General features: G+C 39.5%; 1 protein-coding gene across 5 annotated transcripts in view; it reads right to left on the bottom strand.

Annotated features, from left to right (window-relative positions):
- The window catches only part of nbeab (neurobeachin b), a 196,115-nt gene that overhangs the window by 61,601 nt on the left and 111,474 nt on the right, over positions 1 to 23,040 (bottom strand). For 2 of the 5 annotated variants that reach the window (XM_040130604.1, XM_040130605.1), the window contains exons 37-39: positions 21,842 to 22,008; positions 12,593 to 12,717; positions 4,284 to 4,430 (exon numbers count right to left, since the gene is read on the bottom strand). In XM_040130604.1, the coding sequence (XP_039986538.1) occupies positions 4,284 to 4,430; positions 12,593 to 12,717; positions 21,842 to 22,008 (439 nt within the window). Of the gene's footprint in view, positions 1 to 3,860; positions 3,894 to 4,283; positions 4,431 to 12,592; positions 12,718 to 21,199; positions 21,264 to 21,841; positions 22,009 to 23,040 lie in introns of those variants that run through there. The other 3 variants (XM_040130608.1, XM_040130606.1, XM_040130607.1) reach the window with 3 other exon arrangements.

Below are 23,040 nucleotides of genomic sequence, written 5' to 3'. Positions count from 1 at the left end.
GGGGTGTGTATATAGGATGAGGCTTGGAATGCCCAGCTGTTGGGTCTTTTTTTATTTATTTTTATTTTTTTTAATGAAAATGCAAATATTTGTCAAATGACAGGCCGATTTAATGGAGTGATGAAAAGTCTCATTTTGGTGTGGTGGGAGTTAAGGGGAGAACTGCTGGGAAGATGGGTGCATTGTTACCTACAATTCGTCTGCTGGACTCCAGCGCTTGATTATACCAGGTGCCTCTATGTTTGACATTATGAGAAATACATAAAAGGGGAAGTGGGTTGCTTGCACACTTGCATTCACTTGCCAACATGCACACGTCGACTTAAAATCAATATACGCACATATACACGAAGACATATAGAGCTGCAGCCATTATAACCCACTGTATTTCCTGAGTATCTGGAAAAACAGTGGCTTGTTGTTCATTTGAGTCACTGAAACAATGGTCGCTTTTTTTCTTGACTGTTTTCAAAGCATGCATTCATCTTCCAACATACAACATAGAACACTTACATGTAACAGCCTAGAGAAATATACAATGCACTACGGACTATTTAACAAGGCTGCGGCATACAATAATTAAATTGAATAGAAAAACACTTAAATACTAAAATAAATAAATAATTCAAATTGCCACTGTTGTTTGTATATTTTTGTTTTGATCTCACCGATATTCTGTTTATATTGAGGACTTGTAGACACTTGAATAAAAAGAATAAATAAATGAATTCTAAAAAACAATAAAACTTGGGGAACTTGGTTATGGAAAACACAGAATCACACACCTCTTTCTCTCACTTTTTCCCCCAGAGATTACACATGGAGAAATGTTGTGTTGGTTTTTCCCTTATAAACATGTCACTACTCAAAGGCTCAGTATTGTGAATGGGGACTAAAATGGATAAAGAAAGGCTAAATTAGGGCAGAACAAAATGTTTGTGGCTGCGAAACCACACTTCGGGGTATACTAACATGGCTCCAGCATGTCAGCAGAACACTCAAATTTAGCGACTCCTCTTTGACATGAGAAATGCCTTGTGCGCCTCTCACATGCTCCTCTTAAGTATCTGTTTTACCGGATTTTGGTTTAATGTGCATACAAAAAGGCTCACTTAAAACTAGTGCAAGCACGGACAGCATTTCCAGTGTTTGTGGGGGAGCAAGCTAATCATAGGTTCAGCAACCACAACTGCCCGGGCCCTTGAGTGCAGGCGCCGCCCCTTTGGCAGTGGCAGCAGGCACTGACCCAGAGGCTGGCAGGAGGAGCACTGTTGTTGACAACGATCCGGTCCCAGATCTCTCATTAGGGCTGTTCATGCCTGGGATTAGATACTGGCCAAGCTAAGACAGTGCATCCTGGTAAAAACATTACGCAAACGTTACAATGTGAGGGAGCTCCCCTATCGGTCTAAAACCTGAATTCAACTTTGATTCCACGCACGCACGCACGCTCACACGCACACACGCACACACACACACACACACACACACACACACACACACACACACACACACACACACACACACACACACACAACACAAAATAGATTCCAACAATTATTATTCAAAATGAATTCATAATTTCAAAGAAACTGACTTCATAAATACATCACAAATACTCAAACTCAACATTACTGTTTAGTACAAGGTCATTATTAGTTCTCTCAGCAAAATACATTCTGCTCTTGTTTTAGCCCCCTGCTTGCTCTTTTGATCGGGCAGTCCAGAGTTCATCAGACAGACACTGTTTGGCTGCCTGCTGGCCCTGGGACAAAGAGGAGGGGTTAGCCTCCGTCCCTGAGATTCATCTGTGGGATCTAAGAGGGGATTTCACTGCTCAGCAGTGCCCTGGTTCACCATGACCCTCATTTACCAAGTCATGATAACCGAGTAAGAGACAGTATACAGGTCTATGAAAAGAGAGATTATTGTTTTTGTGGCTGGGAATCTAGAGTCTGAGGCCATCTTCTTTCATACATTTTGCACCTGGAATGAATCCATGACATACCCGCATTTACTGGATATTTTGTTACTGTTAAAATGCAATTCGTTGGCAGCCCTGACCCTACAGATTTAACACATTTGGTAATATTACAAATGTCAAAAACCAGTTTAAAGCACCAAGCCTTGAGGACTGAATTCTTTTTCTCGCAGAATCTAGGAACAAAAAAAAACAAAAACAAAAAAAACAAAAAAACAAAAATCAATAAAATTAGATGATATGATTATATTACTTTTGCCATTCCACTACCAAAAATGAGAACAGCCTCCAATTTGCCCGTTCTGTTTTGTTATTTTTGAGGATAGTCCAGCTAGTATTACAACATCCTGTATGTATGTATTACAAATATAGATAATAATATAGATAATGATATAATATATAAAATAGTACAGGGACAATCCATACATTAATTTACATCATCTGAAGCAGTAAATAGCTTAAAATAAAACAACATCCAGTGACAACAACAACAACAACAATGGTCCAGATTGACGGGTCCACACAATCAGAGGAGAATTTAATTCTTTACTTCTTTACTGATTTATTATCTTTGTTACTGGAATATAGGAATTTTTTTTGGGGATTGGTTATGGCTGCCAGGGATAAATATTTTGAATTAGCCTGTATCATTTTGGCATCAAACTAGTAACAGATACTACTTATTCAAACAAACAACTGTTTGCATGAGGTGTTAAGCGAAGATTTGGCGTCATTGTCGAGTACGTAGTGCAGCATTCTTGATCTCCCCCCAAAACACGACTCAACTCTAGATTACTTACCTTCAAAGTCATGGCAGTTACTTGAAAAAGCAGATCAAAGCTGGCTTGATAGCTTGGCTCACACACAGAGCGTGATGTTAGTTGAATTACAGTAGGTTTGGGAAACCATCGCCTTGGCAGTAACTTTCACTATTGACTGAATTGTGGCAGACAAAGTACTAAAGCTGAGTTAAGATACTGGATAGAAAAACTTTAATCAATGCATAAAATAAATCAAAGATGAAAATAAATCTAATATTGTATTTGTCTTTCCTCAGGTTTTAAGGGTTTATTAATCACTTAATTATTGTTCACTGTCGAGAGACAGAGGGTTAACTAAGTCATTGTCTGCTCTCCCTTAACGTCCAAGTGCTCACACCCACAAGGAAAATACGCATTTTTTGCAGTTTTCTTGGCAAGGTACTTCTAGGTTCAATAAAAAAAAAAAAATGTATTCATGTAAATCAGGGAAGTTAACTGCTAATCCATGGAACTGATTATATGTACTGTAAAAATAAATGTATACAGAGTTTGAACAACTAAAATAGTTTCTATCAAATAACTATCAAAGAATTCGACCATTGGTTATGTTAACAATATTTATGGAGATATACGTGTTTGATTATGTGTGTGTTATTATTCAGGGTTTTGATTCAGAGTAATGAAATGTTGCATCAGATCTAATAAGATTTATACACAAGATTTTCACTGAGTAGTTTTTAATTATGTTTAATCAGTATCAACCAGAGATTTGTAAGAAGCGTTGTTGTTATCAGGTGTTGTAGCTCAGATCACTTTGATTACAATAAGTGACACTTTACTATGGCCTTATTAAAACGTAATGACCTATATCCGTGCCATAGGGCAATGGCCTTTCCGTTACACGATAAATATTAAAATTTAACAACACGATCGAAGCACAACAACTCCACAGAGGGTACACTATTAGGTCGATGGATTAAATAAGGCCACCATAAAGTTAAGCAAGCGGCGGTTCATATAAACTTTAATCACCGGTTGCTTGAGGAATCCTAAATATGAATTGTGACATATCTGGATTGATCATCTTTCCGGTGTTAGTTTAACTTTAGAAGACTTGCCTCTGGAGATAAACACGCGAGGAAGGAACCGTGCTGAAGAGACCCAAAACAAAACAGAGAGGGACACTTATCAGACCAAAACAAAAATGTAGCTGTCAAACGTAAGCAACACTATCCAGATGAGAACACCGAGACAAAGGCTTCGACTGCAGAACTACACTGAAGGTGAACTGCAGAACCCAACCAGTAAACTCACACCTCAAATACATTAAATAAAAAGATTTTCAATACTAAATTTTACTAATGCCAAATATCTATAGAAGCTACTACACTGATCCAATCACTTTTGATACACCAACACTGATCATGTATATAGTAACTATACCAGCTATTAGGAAGAAGACAGATAAAATACAAATGCTGACGCTCCGGCAGAAGCGATGTTGACTTGGGATTAACGGAGGTGCTGGTGTGCTGACTTACCACCCAGGTTGTCCATCTCCTTCTCCTGCAGCAGGCTGACAGCATCGTCGTCTCCCTCAAGCATCAGCTCTGTCTCAGGGTTCTGGCTGGCCGCAGCTTGGCTGCGGAAGGCCTTCTTAGACTTGACCACCTCATCCTCCTCTGAGCCTGTAAAAAAGAATTATGGAGTAGAGAGACCACTAAATATTGCACTTTACCCTCTAAAGCTCAGAATGCTATCACTCACTATGTTTAACTGGACAGAACAGAACAGCCCCGCACGCACGCACGCACGCATAGAGTAACTAGTCATCATTGTGAGATAAGTAAATGTTTTCACATTATATTTGAATAGTAGGACAAATAAATTAGTGCTTAATTATTAATTAATAGTGCAATAAATTTATACACTGACGTTTATACACACCAACCTCAAAATAAATGGGAAAATTAGGCATCATAACCACATTTCTGAGTATGAGCTGTGGTTTATTCTAACCAAGTTTGGGCATATCCGCAATTTCAAACAACACAATCTGTCTTCACAGGCTCTTAAAATGCATAACACCCAGTAAAATATGAAAAAGGAAATAAACCATGGACAATCTCTGTATGAATCACACAATGATATGCGGGATGAACCTGAAATAAAATGCTCACTAATGTACTTGCCATAGCATATGAAAGAATGTCACAGAACACATTCGTTCACTGAATACATTTCACATGGTTGAACATCAGAGGTGTTTCAGCTTTTATTTTTAGACAAGGTCAACAATGAAACACTATCTGCATCTTGAAAGACCAACAGCTGAGTCGGGGGATGCATCTCGAGCTCATAGTCGATTAGAAATATCATTTGCCGCTTTTGGGAACTTGACAAGAGTGAGACTGAACAGACAGCACAATTAGGAGGCTGCTTACACCAGGATTTCATCATATAATAATAGTGGAGCACGCTTATTGAAAAAGATGTGTTCATACATCCTGAAAAACAAAGAGGTCTCACAACACATTTATCAGCTTAAATCAGCCCATCTCCAATATGTGCCTGCCACACGGCTGCTCAAAACGTTTATGGGAATTTGCCTTCCTGAAGTCCAGTGTAGGAAATAACCAGAGGAGAAACCTGCATGTACGAAAAGGAAGAACACATATCAAGAAGTGGGAGGTGGCTGACACCCGTCTGACATGTTTCCTTTCAGCACAGTCCTTAATTCGCCTCTCCCTCCCCTGAGGAACATGTACCTTGTCCAAAAGAGGTCACATTTGACTGTTGTCAACACTGCTACTGAGAAAAAAGTCTGCTTCCTGCTCTGTCTCGTATCTGGAGTGCTTTCATCAGACAGAGGGAAGAAGTCTGCGTGTTTCGGAAATGAATTCTGTGTAATGTTAAAGGCAAAAGCCAGCCAGCGGTCAGAGATCAAAGCAGAACGAGTGAAACTTAAAACTGTAATTCTGTAAACCATCATTATGCTCCAAGAAAATGAGGGAAAGCTCAGGAGACAGGCTGTTGTTCTGATTGGCAAGTCTGTACAGCGTTGAGTAGACCAAATAAACCGTGCTGATTTCTACATGCAAATGGCCAACATCAACTGCTGTGGGGGGGCGGGGGGGGGGCAATAGTGCAGGTTGCAGGACCAGCTTTACACACACTGCAATTAAGCTCTCACAGAAGACGTGATATGGCTGTAAGTAACAAGAAATGAAGAGCTATGACATGAAGGAGAAAATGTGCTGACATGAAAAGCGATCTTCTCATGAGTGATAGCCTGTTGACTAGAAGACATTCTTGTATTATACATGCTGCTGTGAAAGGAGTCGCAATTTGTCACTATTTGTTACTACTACTATGCCCGTTGGTGTGCAGTGGCGTCGAAGCAGACTCACTGGAACATTTTTCATGTGTTCACCCCCTGACCACTTTATGGCAAAACAAAGAGAATGACCCTTTGAATATCAAATCTAACTCTCTAAGAGACAAATGCAGGCTGGGGTTGATATCATGTGCATATCCCATTATCACATGCTAAAGGAATTACACATTCTTTGTTCAACTGATTTTACAGTGTGAGAAGCTGAATTTCTTACTCTACATTTATATTTTATCATCCTCAAAATAAACTGTGGTTATACTCGGTCTATTGCTATCATGCACAAAATTACAAAAAATTTCACATCTACCAAGCAATACAATTGGAAAAGTTATGCTGCAATTTCAAGAATCATCAAATTGTGTCAAGTCTTCCTCTCAAATGCTGAGATGTGCATTTCCAACCAATACTCACTTGATAAAATTTATATTAAAGACAGGAAAAAAAATGTTGCCTATGCCGCGTTGCGTACAATGATGCTATGCCATCGAGTATCTATATAATTAACCTTACAAAGTATGTAGTCCATCAGAAGCCACTGCCCCTGACTTCTGAGCATCTCTGAAAGAATCACAGCAGTTTCATTTCATGTCTGCTTTCAAGCTCTTCAGGACCAGCGCCAAGAGGAGCCACCGATCACCAGTCTCATGGGTCCTATTGTTCAATCACTGAGTTGAAACCGCATCGGAGTGCACTAATTGCACTCAGTAAAGTGCATTGCAGAGCTTTCGTGACCTCATTGGAGGCTGATAAAGAAGTGCCAGCTGTGACCAACGGAGGCCGCCCCTGAGCACTCATCACTGGGGTTCAACTAGGATCCATGGTCCTGAGTCCCTTCTAGGATATTTGCCAATGGCCCACTGTGGCACAGTTTTCCTGGAAACGCACTGAAAACATTTACATTCAAAAAATATGTAATCTACACGACAAATCACAGGCTATGGGATGACCTGATGGGTCTTGATATGGGGACAAAAGAAATCTTTCAGATTTTAATTTTTCGGCCTGGAGTCCAAGAGAGTTTATTAGAGATTATATCTTAAGCTAATGATGTGAGTGAGTCAATTTGTTTGTTTTACAAACCTCCTTAACTGACATATTTGTGTTTTTTTTTTTAATTTTTGAAAATATATTTATATTGCTATGTTGGGAATTCTTTTTAAAGACGCAATGAAATGGTTTTTTACTTCTTTAATGTGATGTATTTCCTGTTCAAACAGGATATAACACAATGAGAGATCTTTCTAAAGTGTAAACCGGTGGAAAATCAGTTCAGGAGAAAAAAGGCTGTTCGTTTTGACAGAAAAAGCAGAGAGCAGAGATTACCTAACTTTTAAATAGTAATGGTTACAGTTCTCGAGGAAGTTAAAGTGTCAATTTCATTGTGTCTTCACCATTGTAATAGAACATTGAGTTGCATAAAAAAAACGAACGTGCATCAGCAGTAATATTTCGTGTTTCACATAAGACAAAGTATTAAGGAATATTCTCCTCCGGGCCCAAGACTGATGAAATCAGGTAAACGTATTCTTTTGTGAACAAGCTAAAGCCCAATTCAAATGAACTTTATATATTAGTGCTTCCACTTTGGAAATATTTCAGTGTTCAGTAGTTTTACTATTCAGTATGGAATAGATAAGAGTTGAAAGGCCTTTAAAAGACTGTTGAATCAACTGTAATACTGCTGCCAAGGGTCCATGTTTCATATACTGCAACGCTGGAGAGTTTTGTCGCACTGGCCTTTTATTTTTATAGCCTCAGTAGGGCTGGCAAGCATGTGTTTTTCTAAGTCTCCTATGTATTATACACCCTGTCTCAACCACTTCACCGCCTCTCCTTGAAAAGAAATCCACAACATTATGTTTTACCTAAGGTTTAACCTATTTTTACGGGAACTTCAACTCAGGCGAGAAAATAAAAGGCTGATTTCACAAATACTCTGGGTTCTTCAATATACACAACTATAAATAAAACACAAAACACCTCAGGTTTTTATGGAGTGGCTTGATCAGCTGGGAAAGATCTGGATAATATGCTGGAAGAAGGCAAATTCGGGGCTCTTTTAAAAATGACCTCTCTGTAAACAAAGAGTTTAAAACAGATCTTAGACTATATGGTTTGTGCAGGAATTATTCTGTTTTATGTCTCTCTCTGTCAGATATCTGTAGATAACATGCATTAGTACACAGTACTACACCTCAGTTCCATAGCTTATTTACTACACTATATTATAATGTACATCAGTGCTTTGAGCAGTCATTCAAACATCCACATAATGTGAGCTCTATAGAATGTTTTAAATATATCTCTTCCGTTTTCCAGCCTCTATCTGCTTCAGATCCTGCCCTCCTACGCGCCCTCTCCACAGGCTCCACATTCCACATCGAGAGAAAAAGTCCAGTCCATGGGATTGCATTACCGCTTGGCCGATGCAGTTCTGCCCTCTGTCTCTTCACTTTTATTTACTCTGCACTGAAAGATGAAATGAAGGGGGGGAAAAAATGACAGCTTCATACTTGGTGTGATGCAAGCCATCCGTATTGCAGAGTGTGTGTTTTGAGACTGTAAAAGTAAACATTTTAACTTTGATGTAGGGAAGTTTATATAGTGCAGGCGCTTCCTCTTGGGTTGATCTTTATTGAATATCCTGGGATGTGCAGTGCGTGTCTACTGTGCTGCCAGAGGTAACAAACAACCTCATCTTCTCTCCATCAAAACATTACCAGCAGCGTCTAATAATCCCCATCTGGCACTGAGCATTACGTGTTCCACGAAACCGTTTCTGAGCATATCATATATTTACCGAGCGGCTGCATTCCAACGTCCAGATCTGCATGCTGGTAAATACCCCGATGTCATTTGTCACTGTTTAATATGTTTTATTATAAAGCTGGAGAAGGTTAATATCACATCACGAGGCCCAGGGCAATCAGCTCTGAGAGAAGCTGCTCACCTGAAATGAGACAGCAAGGACACCCGGAGGTAAAACACCCCGTTAAACACTTGGATCAATATTAATGTGACTTCCATTTCATGCTTGCCCAGTTCCAATCACCTAACAATATACTCTGATACTTGGCCGGGGCTGGCTGTAACAGGGCAGGTTATTACAGGCAGAGGGCAGAGACAGAATGTGCTGGCTAAGCTGTCAATGTTGCTAATGGACAACGAGGCAGAGTTTAAGGCAGAGTTTAACCTCCCATCACACATGTCCATGAATGTACACACTCTCTCACACACACACAGACACACACATTTTGTAGTCACAAAAGTGACTACAAAGGTTACACTGATGCACTGGATTTGCAAATGTATCAACTTGATTTTTTTTAAAAAGTTTCCTTTCGACATTTGCACTCTCAAACAATTTTAGGAAGAATGTTAATTTAAATTGTTCTCAGAGGATGATCTATATTCCGTTTCAACTCGGTATATGATAATTCTGGGGAAAGCACTGGACTCTTTTACTGAAACTTTTGTTATAAAAGAGGTCAAATTTTATCGCCAGGGTTTAAAAATATCGCCACTGGCAACTTTAGTCTAAAAATGTCAATATCAGATTTCGAAATAGCCATAAGTCGTCAAAATGATTGGTAAAACAGTCTCTGTTGGAAATTCACACAACAAATGACTAAACTAAACTACTAAAATGGCACAAAAAAGTAATCCTTAATATCTGAGAGAAAACACAGAGGACTGTGAGACACTTAGATGCTGTCAAAGATGTTGAGACCACTCACTCACTGAAATGTTCGTTGTGAAAAAAAAAAAAAGATTCTCTAACATTTTCTCCAAGTGAGCTGAAAAGACTGACATTTACTGTGAACACAGCAGTGTAAGTCTGGCCTCTTCAAACTCAAGATGGTGGCTGAGATATAGTCTGTATATTGTCATATCCTGCTGCCAACCCAGAAACTGTGTATTCAATTTGGACAACCTACTGGTTCTCCAATAGTCCCAGATTTTAAAGCTTTAATAATGACTCTCAAGGGCCAACTCAAACAAGCCTCTTTGTTATTCTACTCTGGTGCCTACGCAGCCGGGAACCCGCTAAAAAGTTAGAGAGAGTCCTTGTCAAATCCAAGAAACAAAGTCTGGATGTTATGACTAATGGATACCAAACCTCTGAGCCTCTGCACCAGGCTTATCTGTTAAAGACAGGTCCTGTCTTTAATACCATGCTAATTAAAAGTGAATATTCATAAAAAACACACACCAACTGTCATAGTACATTTAAAACAAAAGCTGCCAACTGTCACTGCCAACAAAATCTATTGAAGCTCTAAAAAAGAACAAAAGATCCTTCTCATTTTAACTCACAACAAAACTTGGTCTCTGCTGTGCAACCACATCAAAGTCTGCTGGAAAAAAAGCCTGAAAGTGCAGCTCACCTCTCAAGGAGAGCAAGAAGGCCATCCGACCGCAGGCGATCCCTTTCACTTGACAAGTCTCTACATTATTCCGCTCATTAAAACCACCGCATGCCAGCAGGACTTCAACAAGTCTTCAGTCAACTACACCGAACTCTAATGTCAAACATCATAAGCAAAACTGATAACTCAAAAACATATTCTGGGGATTTGGTGGACTAAATAACATGATATGTATGTGTGTCATTGTCTTGATGATATCTGTCACCTAAATCACTAAAGGAGATAATACAACATATAGAAACGTGAGTCACTGCACAGTGGGTACAGTGGCTAATGAGAAATGCTAGTTGACAAAGTTAGCGACAGAAACGGATGAAACGGCCGTTTTATCTTCCTTCAGCACAATGTTCTCGATTTTTATACAAGCGTTAAAGTAATTTCATCAAAATTACATTCTATACATTTTTATTTATAGTGTTTGATGTTCGTGTACAATCAGAAAAATAAGCACTGTAGTGGTATCCCACAGGCAATTAGCCTGTAAAAAGTAAATGTTAAAGTTATAGAGTTTAAGTTTAGATGAAATCTATCTTCTGAGTGTCAAATAAAAATAGTCTCAAGGAAGGTAGCTCTGAGAAGGACAGTCATAGTTTTCCCACAAAAGTGTACTTGCAGGGTGTTTTTTCTTTTTTTTTTTACTGAATGTGACTAAATACATTACAACAACAAAGACAACAACAACAATAAGAATAACAAAATTAAATAAAAAAAACAAAAGCTTAAAAAACTACAAAATAATGAGTAAATGTCAAGAACACATTATAACAATGACCGAAAAGATGTAAGCTGAAGCCAGAGCTTATTAAGACTTGTAATAATTAGTAATAATAGTTATTAGCAAGGTGAGGATTGTTTGTTTGAGCATACTGGAAGTGTGGATGAACAGTGAGGTAGATTATACTGCAGGAGTAGTTTGAGAGTTTTCTATTGATGTTTTGATATGTTTAACAGGTTTACTAGCATTTACAGGTCGGCAATGTTGATGCAACCCGATGCGATATCTTTACTGATGATACCAAAGTTGTTAAAAGCCTGAAGTACTTCTAAAAAGGTTAAAAGCGCTAAAGTTGTAACTTTTGTTTACTTCAGTCCTCCCCACCAACAAAAACAATCCTTCACCAAAAGCCCCAAAAAAAATTGGCCCATGGCTAAAGATAATGGAAAGCAGAAGGTGCAATTATTGCATGTGTGTCTCATATACTGTATGGACCACCTGCAGCTGAGGCAGCAGCTGGCATGTGTTTATCTACAGAGCTGCCATAATCTCCATACAGCAGTCATAGCACAGCCTGAGCTGAAAGCAGCCAGATGACATCCTGAACCCAGCCAACGGTCAGCTTCAGTAGCTCAACACCGAGACAAACAAGAGGTCAGTGAACATTGTGGTCATTATGCAAGCGTTACTCTAGGTTTATAGTCATTTTAAAAGGCTACCCTGACCAAAATGCATTGCTTGTTTTCTATTTTCTATAAAGTTAAAAGGGGGCTTAACTCCATTCATTTCAAAACCAATACATTCACCCCCATGCCATTAATACATTTGCTCTGTTATTCAATTTCAAGCGGGAGAGAAGGGCCAGGAGTGTTTAATAGTACTGAGCTGCTTTCCTTTAAAAGGTCGGTCTTGCATGACATAAGGCAAAATTGACACAAGGTGGTGGGCAACACCAAAAGACTGGCTGCGTCAATAACAGTTTCAGGCAAAGAGAAGAAAACAATAAAGGGAGAGATCTAATTTGTTCTTGACTACGTGTTGTGATGGAAATAAAAAAGTGCAGTAAAATGGATGTGTCATGTTCAATTCACGGGACTCATAAATCTTTTACCTATAAAAAGAACAATTAACTTCTCCTAAGCAATGTGCTTAACTATATGGACAAACCTGGGCTAAACTTTATTGCCCTTTTAATATTTTTTCCTGATAGTCTGCATTTAATACGGGGTAATGAGGCCCTTGAATTTTCAGCTCCCTCATTCTAATGGGTTAAAAAGAAAATACCCCACAGAGAAATGATAAACTCACCATACTCCTGCAGTGACTTGCATGTGATATCTAAGTGGGTGGAGCCAAATGGGTTTCTGACAAATCTCCGCCTCCGCCGCAAGTCATCTTCCCAGTAGTCGAGACGCCAGAAGTCATGCAGCTGACTATGACAGAGACAAGAAGACAGGCAGGTTAGACAGAGCAAACACCCCTCAGTGATGGTCTGATTACAGCAGACACTTCAGGGGAAAACATCTTGAGGATTAAAATCAGGCCACAGATAGGAGATTTATTAGGCTGACTAGTGGCATGCTCTGCAGAGGCCCAGTAATGTTACTTCTGCTGAAGCCTATAGCATCAGAACGGCAGGGAGCAGCAGCAGCCGTCGCACACATAAATCACAGGCACTCCCATTAACAAATACAGCATCAAATTACAAGTATAAATGGCACAGCTTGCCTCCTTTTTTTACAATGTTTTTTAACAAGTCTTGTAAATCAAAGGTAGAAACCTCAACGCAGACAGCGTGGGGTTTAATGATTGGGGTCTTGGGGCGGCTGAGGCATGAGCCTATAAAACAAGCCCCCTCCCTGCATATGTGGAGCCATGATTAAAATAATGTGCTGAAATATTCATTGAAATGATTCCCAGAGCCCTGGAGCAACCCGACAGAAAATTGCATTTTTATTCATTATTAATAACAGCGAATTAGGGTTGTAAAAAAAGAGAAAAAGAAAAAAACAGTTCCAGCATGTGGTAACCATCTTTGTAAATGATTATTCCAACATTAGTGGGGACCTGGGATAATTTTATTGCTTGCAGCTAATGCAAACCATTAAGCACCAGGACTAGCATTAGGTTACTAAGTGCTGCTTGTTCCAACTGTGCACTAGCTGGAGCTATTTCAAAGCCTTTATGTTTCCTTTAGAGGGTGCAGCAAAAAGAGAGTCTTGCTTTAATTCACTCTTAACGGGGAAGAGCAATACATAAGAAATAGTGATGATTCAAATAATTGGTGTGCAGTTGACAGTAAGGTAAGAGGTGAATACATCAGCCTGGCAAGAGGTTCATTTTCTTTTCATTTTTAGCCAAATGTGAAGAAATATGGCATCAGTCTGCTTCATTTTGTTGAACCTCAATGGCTACAGCACGTCTGGATAGAAGAGAACACTCCAATATCTGCACAGTTTAACTTATATAGGCAGTTTTATTGCTGTTTATTACACAAACATGAAGTACATCCTGTAGTACAACAGAATTCTTCATGATCATATCTAAAATGTTGTCTTTACACCCATATTGTAAGTAAGTAAAATGCTAGAAACAGCCACCCAAAGCCCCAAACAAAACCTTGGATCTGGCACTGTTTGTCCAAATCCCAGTAGAGATTTTTCAATGTGTGCAGGATACAGCAAGACCTTGGCAGGCAGCCGTCTATTTCATTGTATGGCTTCTGCTCCCTTCCTTGCCACAGTATTGAAGCAGTCTAAACAGATTAAAGTGTTACAGGGGATCACATCACAAAATACAGGCTCCTTGCTCCATGAATATAATATCTACAAATGTCAGAAATCAAGAGGCTCAGGAGACTTAGCTGGGCTCTGACAGCAACAAGAGCTCAGTTTCAGTTAAGTATCAATCAAAATCGAGTATGTGTGTGTGTGTGTGTGTGTGTGTGTGTGTGTGTGCGTGCAAGTGTGCGAACGTTGTATGCACAAAGTATCATGAGCCGCTGTATGCAGAGCAAGCCTTAACGCCTTGAGCATGTCCCCTGTCAATCTCCCTCAAAGATTAACAGAGGAAAAGAGAGATGTCAGTGGGTGGAAAGGAGAAACCCACGTAAATTATACTGTAAACGCAAGATTACACAGTGTGAAAAATGTAAATCCACTGTAGGCAACTGGGCGATTACTGCTGAAGATTATGTCCCCTAATTCTTCGTGCAAATACACAGCAGATTCCGGTGGGGGATAAATCCACCACTCTGAAGATTTAGTTAGAACAGTATTAACTGAATATGAAGCATTTCAATTGGTCTGCTTAAGGATGCTCATTTGAGTACAACTTTAGTTTAAGCCAAAAATATCTTCATTTGTCCTTAACAAAAATCAAATGCACAACAAACGAAACCCATTCAAACCCAAGTTACAATGACGGATTAATGAGTAGGATGCCAAGGTTTTGATGTCTCTTCCCCTCGTTTAGTGCTGTGCAGATGGTTTCAGTTTGAATGTGGTATTCTGCTGTTGGAGTAAGACCTGTGATATTCTAGACCATGTGGTCAGTGCTAGACCGGATTTGGACTGCACCAAAGTGCCGTGCTAAAGGAACCGCCTCTCTGAGGGTGGTCCAAAAAGTGCACAGGAGGACTACACTCCTGGTGGAGTTCCACAGATTGGAGCTACTGAGCTCCAACACAAAGGATTTCTGAGGTGGCACAGAGCCACCAAACAGCTCCTCCATTTCTCAAAAACATGGTGGGAAATGAGGAAAAAACAAGAAATTTAATGGCACACACTTGTGCCATTTAATATACGGCAAAAGTTAATCCCTATAGTTTCTCAAGGCTGCAGACAATACATTTTCAGTACAAATGATAAAAAAAACAATTCCTGCTTCAGAATCATTAATAGAAAGCTTGCTCCCTGTATTGTCTGTCTAACAACAACAAATTGTCCAACCAATAGCTTTCCTTATTAAGCAGTTTGCTCGAGACCTCCTCATTTTCCACATCAAATGTGTCTGGCTTCATGACAACCATAAAGAATGGCTGTGAGGTGGCCTCCTAGAAACTGGCAAAATTTATTAGTCCCGTCACCCATCAATCACCTAAATGGATTTCAAACCGCATTTTAAAAGCTAATTTTCCAGCACTGATAACCTACAGGAAACAGGAGCACCATTATTTATGGACACTTCCAGACTTGCTAAGTGCAGTAGGATAAATGCGTAAGAGGACTATCATCTATTCTCTTCTCTTTCAAATAGGTATTTTAAGCACATCTTTACTCAAGGAGCCAGTGTTGAGGTCTTTGAGGTGTCAGATCGCCCCAGTCTACAGGGAATGTGTTTTGTTTGTAAAAAGGAAAGGGAACGCTAACAGGAATAATTCAAAACAAGATGAGGAGGAAAAGAAAAATAAAAGCAATGATAACGGAAAGGAAACTATAACATCATTCTAGAAAAGAGAGACACTTTTGACAGCTGACAAGGGCCCACAATGGGTAAGGGAGTGATATATTTGTAGTGCTACTGTTATATTATGGCAGCAGAGACCTTATTTTGTTTCCTCATATTTTGTCTGTTTATTTGGAGAACAGTATCAGTGTTTGAGTAAAAGCGTAAAGTTGTGCCAGTAGAAGGGCAAACTTGAAACTATGCTATCACCTGGTTTAAGGTGCTTGTTTGAGGTCTGAAATGTCTGTCACCTGTAGAACAAAAATCTGCAAAAAAAAACTGTCTCACGCTCAAGCTAACAAAAACTATACATTACAGATCAGCTACCTCAGAGTACTCCGTGCTCACTAATGTCATCTCGGCAAATGAAATGAAATCCCTACATTTAAGATAAAATCACTGAAAAAAAAATGATTACAGCATACTTTTGTCAAAAGCAATAATTAACTTCATGTTTTTCAAGTTACTGAAAGCAGAATGGCTCACTATAACATGAACAGGGATGGACTGCGGGAAGATGGGGATCGCATGGTTAAAGATTTCCTTTTTATTCTATTTATGCTCAGAGGAGATCTGTGTGAGGCGGTCGGGAGGAAGGACAGGGACATGCTGATTCAATAAAACACCATTATACTCCTTTTAAAAGCTTCCATTGGTGACATGAGTAGGGGGTAATTATAATAAATACCAGTAATCAGTGACAATTCTATTCAAAGGCGTAGTGACTGGTTTCTATCACACACACAAACACACACAGCGACACACACAGACACACAGACACAGACACAGACACAGACACAGACACACAGACACACAGACACACAGACACACACACACACACACACACACACACACACACACACACACACACGGACACTGAACAAGTCACTTTTAGTGCAACTCTGAGAACAAGCAGTCTTTTCTTTCGTTTTCAGTTGTGCTAAGAGGCTCTATGAGTCACAAAGTCCATGAGGAATTGGTAAAACTAGCGATGAAAAAATAAATGAGAACTTACATTTTTTGTTTTTTAAATATTTAATAAAAACTTGATAAAAAAATAAATAAAAAAATAAAAAAAGATATTGTTCATGGGGAAACTAACTACAGTAACATGTAACTGCCCGAACAGAATTATTGAGGAAATTCTGGCATATTCAGTCCAGATATGTAAGAAACAATCTCTCATTTGATCAAATAACGTTACTTCGTTGAACCAGTCCTTTGATCCCATTAAAATGACATCCAGATATGTGGATCTGTAAGGACTGAAATTCCACAAGTCATGAAAACCATCACGCAGCTGGAACACACTAAAAACCAAAGTGAGGAAATGCGAAAACATCGTCTTTCAACCAGTGCATTCTTTTTGGTAAGCATTTTTACGCAACATTCTTCTATATACTGCTGCTAGATGAAAAAATACCACCAAAAAAAAAGAGACACTGTGCATCACAAAGTGGTGACTGGCCACCATATGGTGATCAGCATTTCTCAGCCCACTGCTTTCAAAGTAACCTATAAACTAGGAAAAAAATACATGGTAATTTCCTCTATAAAAACACATCAAGTTTGATCATGCGTCTGTCGAAAGCCAAGTGTTAAGTGATTGTATGGCCAACATCATGATCACATTATCACAGAGGGCTGCAAATGGTACAGAAGACTTTCATCTCTTTAATTTCGCCATTTCTTATCATCACTACACTCAACACTGTTGCAGACATGAGGATACCAAGTTAAGATACAAATGCTTCCAGTTACTGGATATGACATTTCTTTTGTAGATTGAGAGATAGAGGAGAGACACACTGACGAATGGGTATTGGACAAAGACGAAAGGGAAACAACAAAGCAGCACCAAGATTAACTCCAGGTCATCTGGTGTAATGAAGACAGTTGCAAGCGATCAGACGAGCGATGAGTAGCGACACTGTACTGCAGGTGAACTCCCCTGGATCGCCAGATTTGTGGATCCCCATCTTTCATCGGAAATGGGGCACGGTCAGGCGATGCCCGGCTCAATTTCAGCACACAATGAAATTGATGATTGTGTGAATGGGCCTTTTTCCAGAGATAATTAGCACAGTGTGCAAGGTTGAGTACCCCAAGGGAATAGAGTCTGGTGTAGGTCAAGACCAAGTGCCACTTGAGAGCATATCAGCTTGCAAGAACAAACGGCATAACGTTTTAAATAAGATCTAACTAAATTAAGAATTAAAAAAAATCATTAGCACTTGCAAACTTTTATAAATTGGGCTGCATTTTATTGAACCCTCTCTAGATAGTGGACTGAAAAATGAAAGAGTGTGCAGAGGACTGGTTCAGACAGAATCAGTTTTGGTGAGGTGGGCAGAATAGAAACCTCTAACATCTGCGTGTAATCCATAGCAAAAAGTGGGCACTTAGAGGTAAGTTACTTTTATAGTCTTACTAATTTTATACAAAGGTCACTAACAGAATAAACTGATCGCAAGAATATTAGCATTTACTCTGAAAGCGAAGAGGATAAACATTTTGCTACTCTGGATGTCAAAACAAATGATATTTCTGAATTATATCTGATATCCTACCAGGCTGATTTTTGTTTATACTGTCAGGCTCAGCCAGAGACCTTGGCCTTTCTTTTATGCCACAGAGGGGTCATCAGACCTTGAACCCTCTGAGGCTATAAGGCCGTGTAAAGGCGCCCCCCCCCTTTGTGCTAGTGGACTTCTATTAGAATTGATAACCCTTTCAGGAGAGACCAAATACTCCAGGCACATCGTGAGTAAAAAGGTTCATTCCATCACAAAGTTATTATCCACGGGCAGATTGTTACCATTCATCACGTGTGAGAGATGAAACCCACTGTTAGTCAAGGGAAACGGCTGTTTCACTGCCTTGCCACAGATCAATATACGCCGCCATTTTCCTTTGTCTTCTCTGCCACAAAAAAGTAATTATACAGAAGAAATGTTGACAATCAATAGACTAGTCAGGTAAGGTTAAGGTCTACTGTGGGGGCCAGTGGAGGCTCCTCTGTCAGCTGTCACTGATGCTGCTGATGTGAACACAGACGTCCACATGGGAACAAAGGGAGGATTGTCTCCTTCAACCCCTTTCAAATTTCTGTTGGGCTGGTGGTGTCGAAACAATTAGTACCTGAGGAGTGCTGGTGAACGAACGGCGGAGAACGACACCAGGTAGATTCAATTAAGTTCGGATTTCGAATACTTTAGTTAAAATGTCCGCAGCATGTAGGAGTGTCTGGGTATCTGTATATGGCTTTATTACCTCCACAAGATGTAAATCACGCAAACACCAATAAAAATAAATGGTCTCTATATGCTGTATACAGTACAAAACAGAATTTGTGAGGCAGAAAGGTTAAAATGATACCTCTACATTTTAATAATGGAGTAAAAACTTACTAATTGATAAAAATAACAATATATTGGTATGTAAACCTGACACTGTGTAATCCTAACAGTGTAGTTAAAATTTTTTGAGGAGTTACAGATTTTTGTTGCGTGAAACAAACATTTGCTGCTTAATTCACTCTTCAGCAGTGCCTTGGAGTGTGTGAGAGAGCTGCAAAATGAGAGCGAATTTATAGCATCGTCACAGTAAGGTGGTCCTTTGCTGCAAAAGTGGTGGACTTTATGTTGAACGAATTTATCAGCCTTGCTGTAACATCTACTTTCACTTTAGACGAGCCTGAACTTTATAATCCACTGGCACGGTTCAGAGGTCAACACCAGAGGGGACCAGAGGGCAAGGAAAATCACTCTCTCCCTGGAAAAAACTCTGACATCCAATTTTCAACTTGATTTATCAGTGTAAAGCTAAAATTGATAGTGTGTCATTACTGGGCAGGGAGCTGTCTTGGAGAGATGTATCAAAGCCCCCTCGTTTTGATTTAGCACAGCGGATCAATAGAACCCTATACTGTTTCAATTTGAGGAGTATTGATTTTCCTGCGCGGACTCTATACAGGGGGACATTCATCATCAAGCAAGCATATAGTATGATCTAACAGGCCACCATAGGGTCTGATCTGCTTATTCCTCACTCAGGATCACATGACCGCAGAGCAGCTGTTTTCGAGCCTTGCACATATTATTTCCTCATCACAGGCCGTTGCTGTATGCTCCGCAGCACCATTTCTTACACTGTTTGCCACTAAGAGAACAAGAGCTCAAAATAGAGTGGCCCTCAGAGAAGCAGATAAACAGCAGATGTCTGTAATTCAGAGAAACACTGATGCATCCAATGGCAGACCAGTTGCTTATATCAATTTCATGCGCAAAGTTGGAAACACACAAAATTATAAACATATAAGTTATACTAGTTTCTGTCTCCCAGCTGCCTGAGAATTATTGTGTTTATAATATATTCTACACAAATGATAAATATCCTAAGGCATGTCTCCAGGCAGAACTTAGTAGTAAAAGGCAAAGCAATTTCTGTGCGTGATGGTGAAAACAAACATTACCGAGTCTCTCTCTCCCGCTCTCTCTCTCTCTCACACAAACACCCACACACACACACACACACACGCAGATATAACAGACAGCCACCTCAAAATGCTTGAGGGCTTTATATTTTACAAGAGCAGCATAAATGGGAAAGTTAATGTAGCATTGAATAAGACTAAGCTGTTGAACTGCAACACTGCCTTGAGCTTGTGAGCATATTGCATCATTTTTCTTCACCAGCAGGTTACCATTAAATTTGAATTTGTTGGAAGTTTTGTGGTATCATTTACAATGCACCCACGCTCAATAACCTTTTGTTTCAATGCAAATGCTATGCGTCTGAGAGGGGCTCCATAAATATTTGAACAAGAGCCCAGATTTCAATCCGAAAGATTTTGTCATGGGCTACTAAGGTTCAGTCAGTTTTATGAAAATCTGTACTTGTACTGTAAACTTCTCAGTAACAGACAAAACAGTGCTATTATACTAAACACATTTTTTGCACATGTTTTCTTTCTCTGTAGTAGTTCTGAAATTAATCACAACAAATTAATGTCCTCTTAAAACTTGAGGACACAGTGAGAAATGCCAATATACATTAATCTGATATTATGAAGTAAATAGACACAGTGCATAATGTTCCATGAATCCATGAAAAAAGAAACCAAATGTAGCTGTTTATGACATCTGCCGATTTGGGTGGAAACTCCTTGAATGTTAATGCAAGTCAAAGACATAAAATACAGCCATGAAAATTGATTACAGCAGCTAGAATATTTTTGACAATGGTAAACATTGGTTAAGATTTGAAACAAACCCAATTTCAGCAAACCTGGCTGAACATCTGCACTGTATTTTCAAAATTTAATAACACCACCAAAGATACTGTTTCAGCAGCGGCTAAATTTGTACATTTCTGCATCTGACCTGCATCTGGCGATGGAGATCTTTTTTTTTTTTCCATTTCTACAGACAAAAATTAGTCTCAAAATAAACCCAACTACGGCTTCACCTTCAAGCAGCAACTGAAGCTTCACAGCTCTTTCTTTGTAAAAATGGCATGTATGCTGTTTCATCTGTAAGAAAAGATAGATGGTCCAATTTGCCACTCTTAACTCAGTACACAAAACAAACAGTATGTTGTAACAGTTCTGTTTGTCTAATATAACTAGCTCTTGATCCCTCCACTCCACTCTTTATCTGTGGGACCATGTGGATGAAGGTGAGAGGTGGGAAGCAGAGCAGGAGAGCCGGCGGTTATTTTAACAGGGCCCATGGGGAAGTCTGCAACTAACACCAGGTGCTGGGCTGTGTTACTGAGAGGGTCAATGAATGCTTGGACAACACTGCAGAAACACCCCAACCCCCTTCTTCCGCCCCAGTATGTCGGACGACTGGCCAATCAGCTGTCCCCAGGGGATTAAGCCACTCCACACTGTAATTGCGTTTGCTGACCCGATCGCTGACCCTATCAGATCCTGGGAAAATGACATTAACTGGTGGTCCCATCCCATCGCTGAGGAGTTTTGTGAACAGGTAACTTTTGTCCCCTAGGTTGGACCTAACATGGAGCAGCAATGGTTCATGTTAAAGACTTAACGTGGCCCATGTTGGTCTGAACATGCTCTTCATTTGTTCAAGCGTAAGGGCTTACCTCTGGGCCAGTGTCCCCCAGGCACCATGCTTGTTGGTGAGGATGTTGACGATTTTCTGCTTTAACTGATTGGCCGTCACATGGTCTCTGTGTTTAGCAGCACTGATCAGGTGGTCACACATCTTCTCTTCTTCTTTTCTATCAGCAGCATATTGGGCACAGTTGGACTATTTTGAAATTTTGAACAAGGAAAAAAAGAAAAACATAGTGTGATATTCATTGTATAGTAATGGCTTTCGGTACATTATCCAAAAAGTGATATCTGATATTGTAGTATTAGCGTCTGAGAATTTTTTTACTTGAATAAAGCCACCATAATATATAGCCTCTAATGGAGCATTTGTCACACTGAAGAATGTTATGGCATCATTCAACACACTTGAGTGCATAAAGATATTAGCGGACAAGTGAGAGATATATTTCTGCTCCCTTGGAGGAGTGTAGTAAATCATGGCGAGCGCATGAAGGCAGCCCATTCCCTAACTGTGGACAGATGAGGCTCCCTGCTAGGAAGACGTGGATAGCGCTATAAGAGGCAAAGGGAAAATACTCTAATAGAGCCACAAAGGATATTGACTGTCAAGGATTACAAAGCTACACTGCCATTATTATCAAGGAATATGTTACTGTCGCCTGATAGGAATGGTTTAAAATGCAAATATGCAGCCGTTTTCTGTAACAAAATGCACCATAAGAAAGCACCACCTTCTGCAATTCGCAAAAATTAAATAAACAGCAACAACATTGAGAAATATCTAAGTGTCAGAATGATAAAACGTGAAAAATGGCTGATACTGGTTTTAAAATCAATTTCCAGTAGTCAGTGCAACTCTCTAAGTGTTCCAGGTGACTAAAAGTAATCTAGAGGAGCGGATCTAACTCTACATTGTCTTACTGTGCCACCTGGGGGGAACTCTTGCTAATATTCAAAATCTAATTTGCTAACAGAAGCTGGAAGTTAATCGAATTTCCTGCTTCAAATTTGAATTCTGTCAGATATTATACTTCAACATATTCTTCACAGGGCAGATAACTCAATCTCTGCTTGTCACCTTGCATTACCACGTGATGCTGTGACAAATATCAAATGTTATTCATCGCTTTAAAGCATATGATGCTTCGCCCTGACACCAGCTTAATTGTAAAAATGTCTTATCTGCGTCATGAATCTTCAATCTTGGAGACTGGGTAATAAAGTA

Source organism: Xiphias gladius, chromosome 7 (assembly GCF_016859285.1).
Source record: "Xiphias gladius isolate SHS-SW01 ecotype Sanya breed wild chromosome 7, ASM1685928v1, whole genome shotgun sequence".
Lineage (NCBI taxonomy): Eukaryota > Metazoa > Chordata > Actinopteri > Istiophoriformes > Xiphiidae > Xiphias > Xiphias gladius.
The sequence above is the reverse complement of the archived record's forward strand: the minus strand, read 5'-3'. Positions and strand labels throughout refer to the sequence as shown.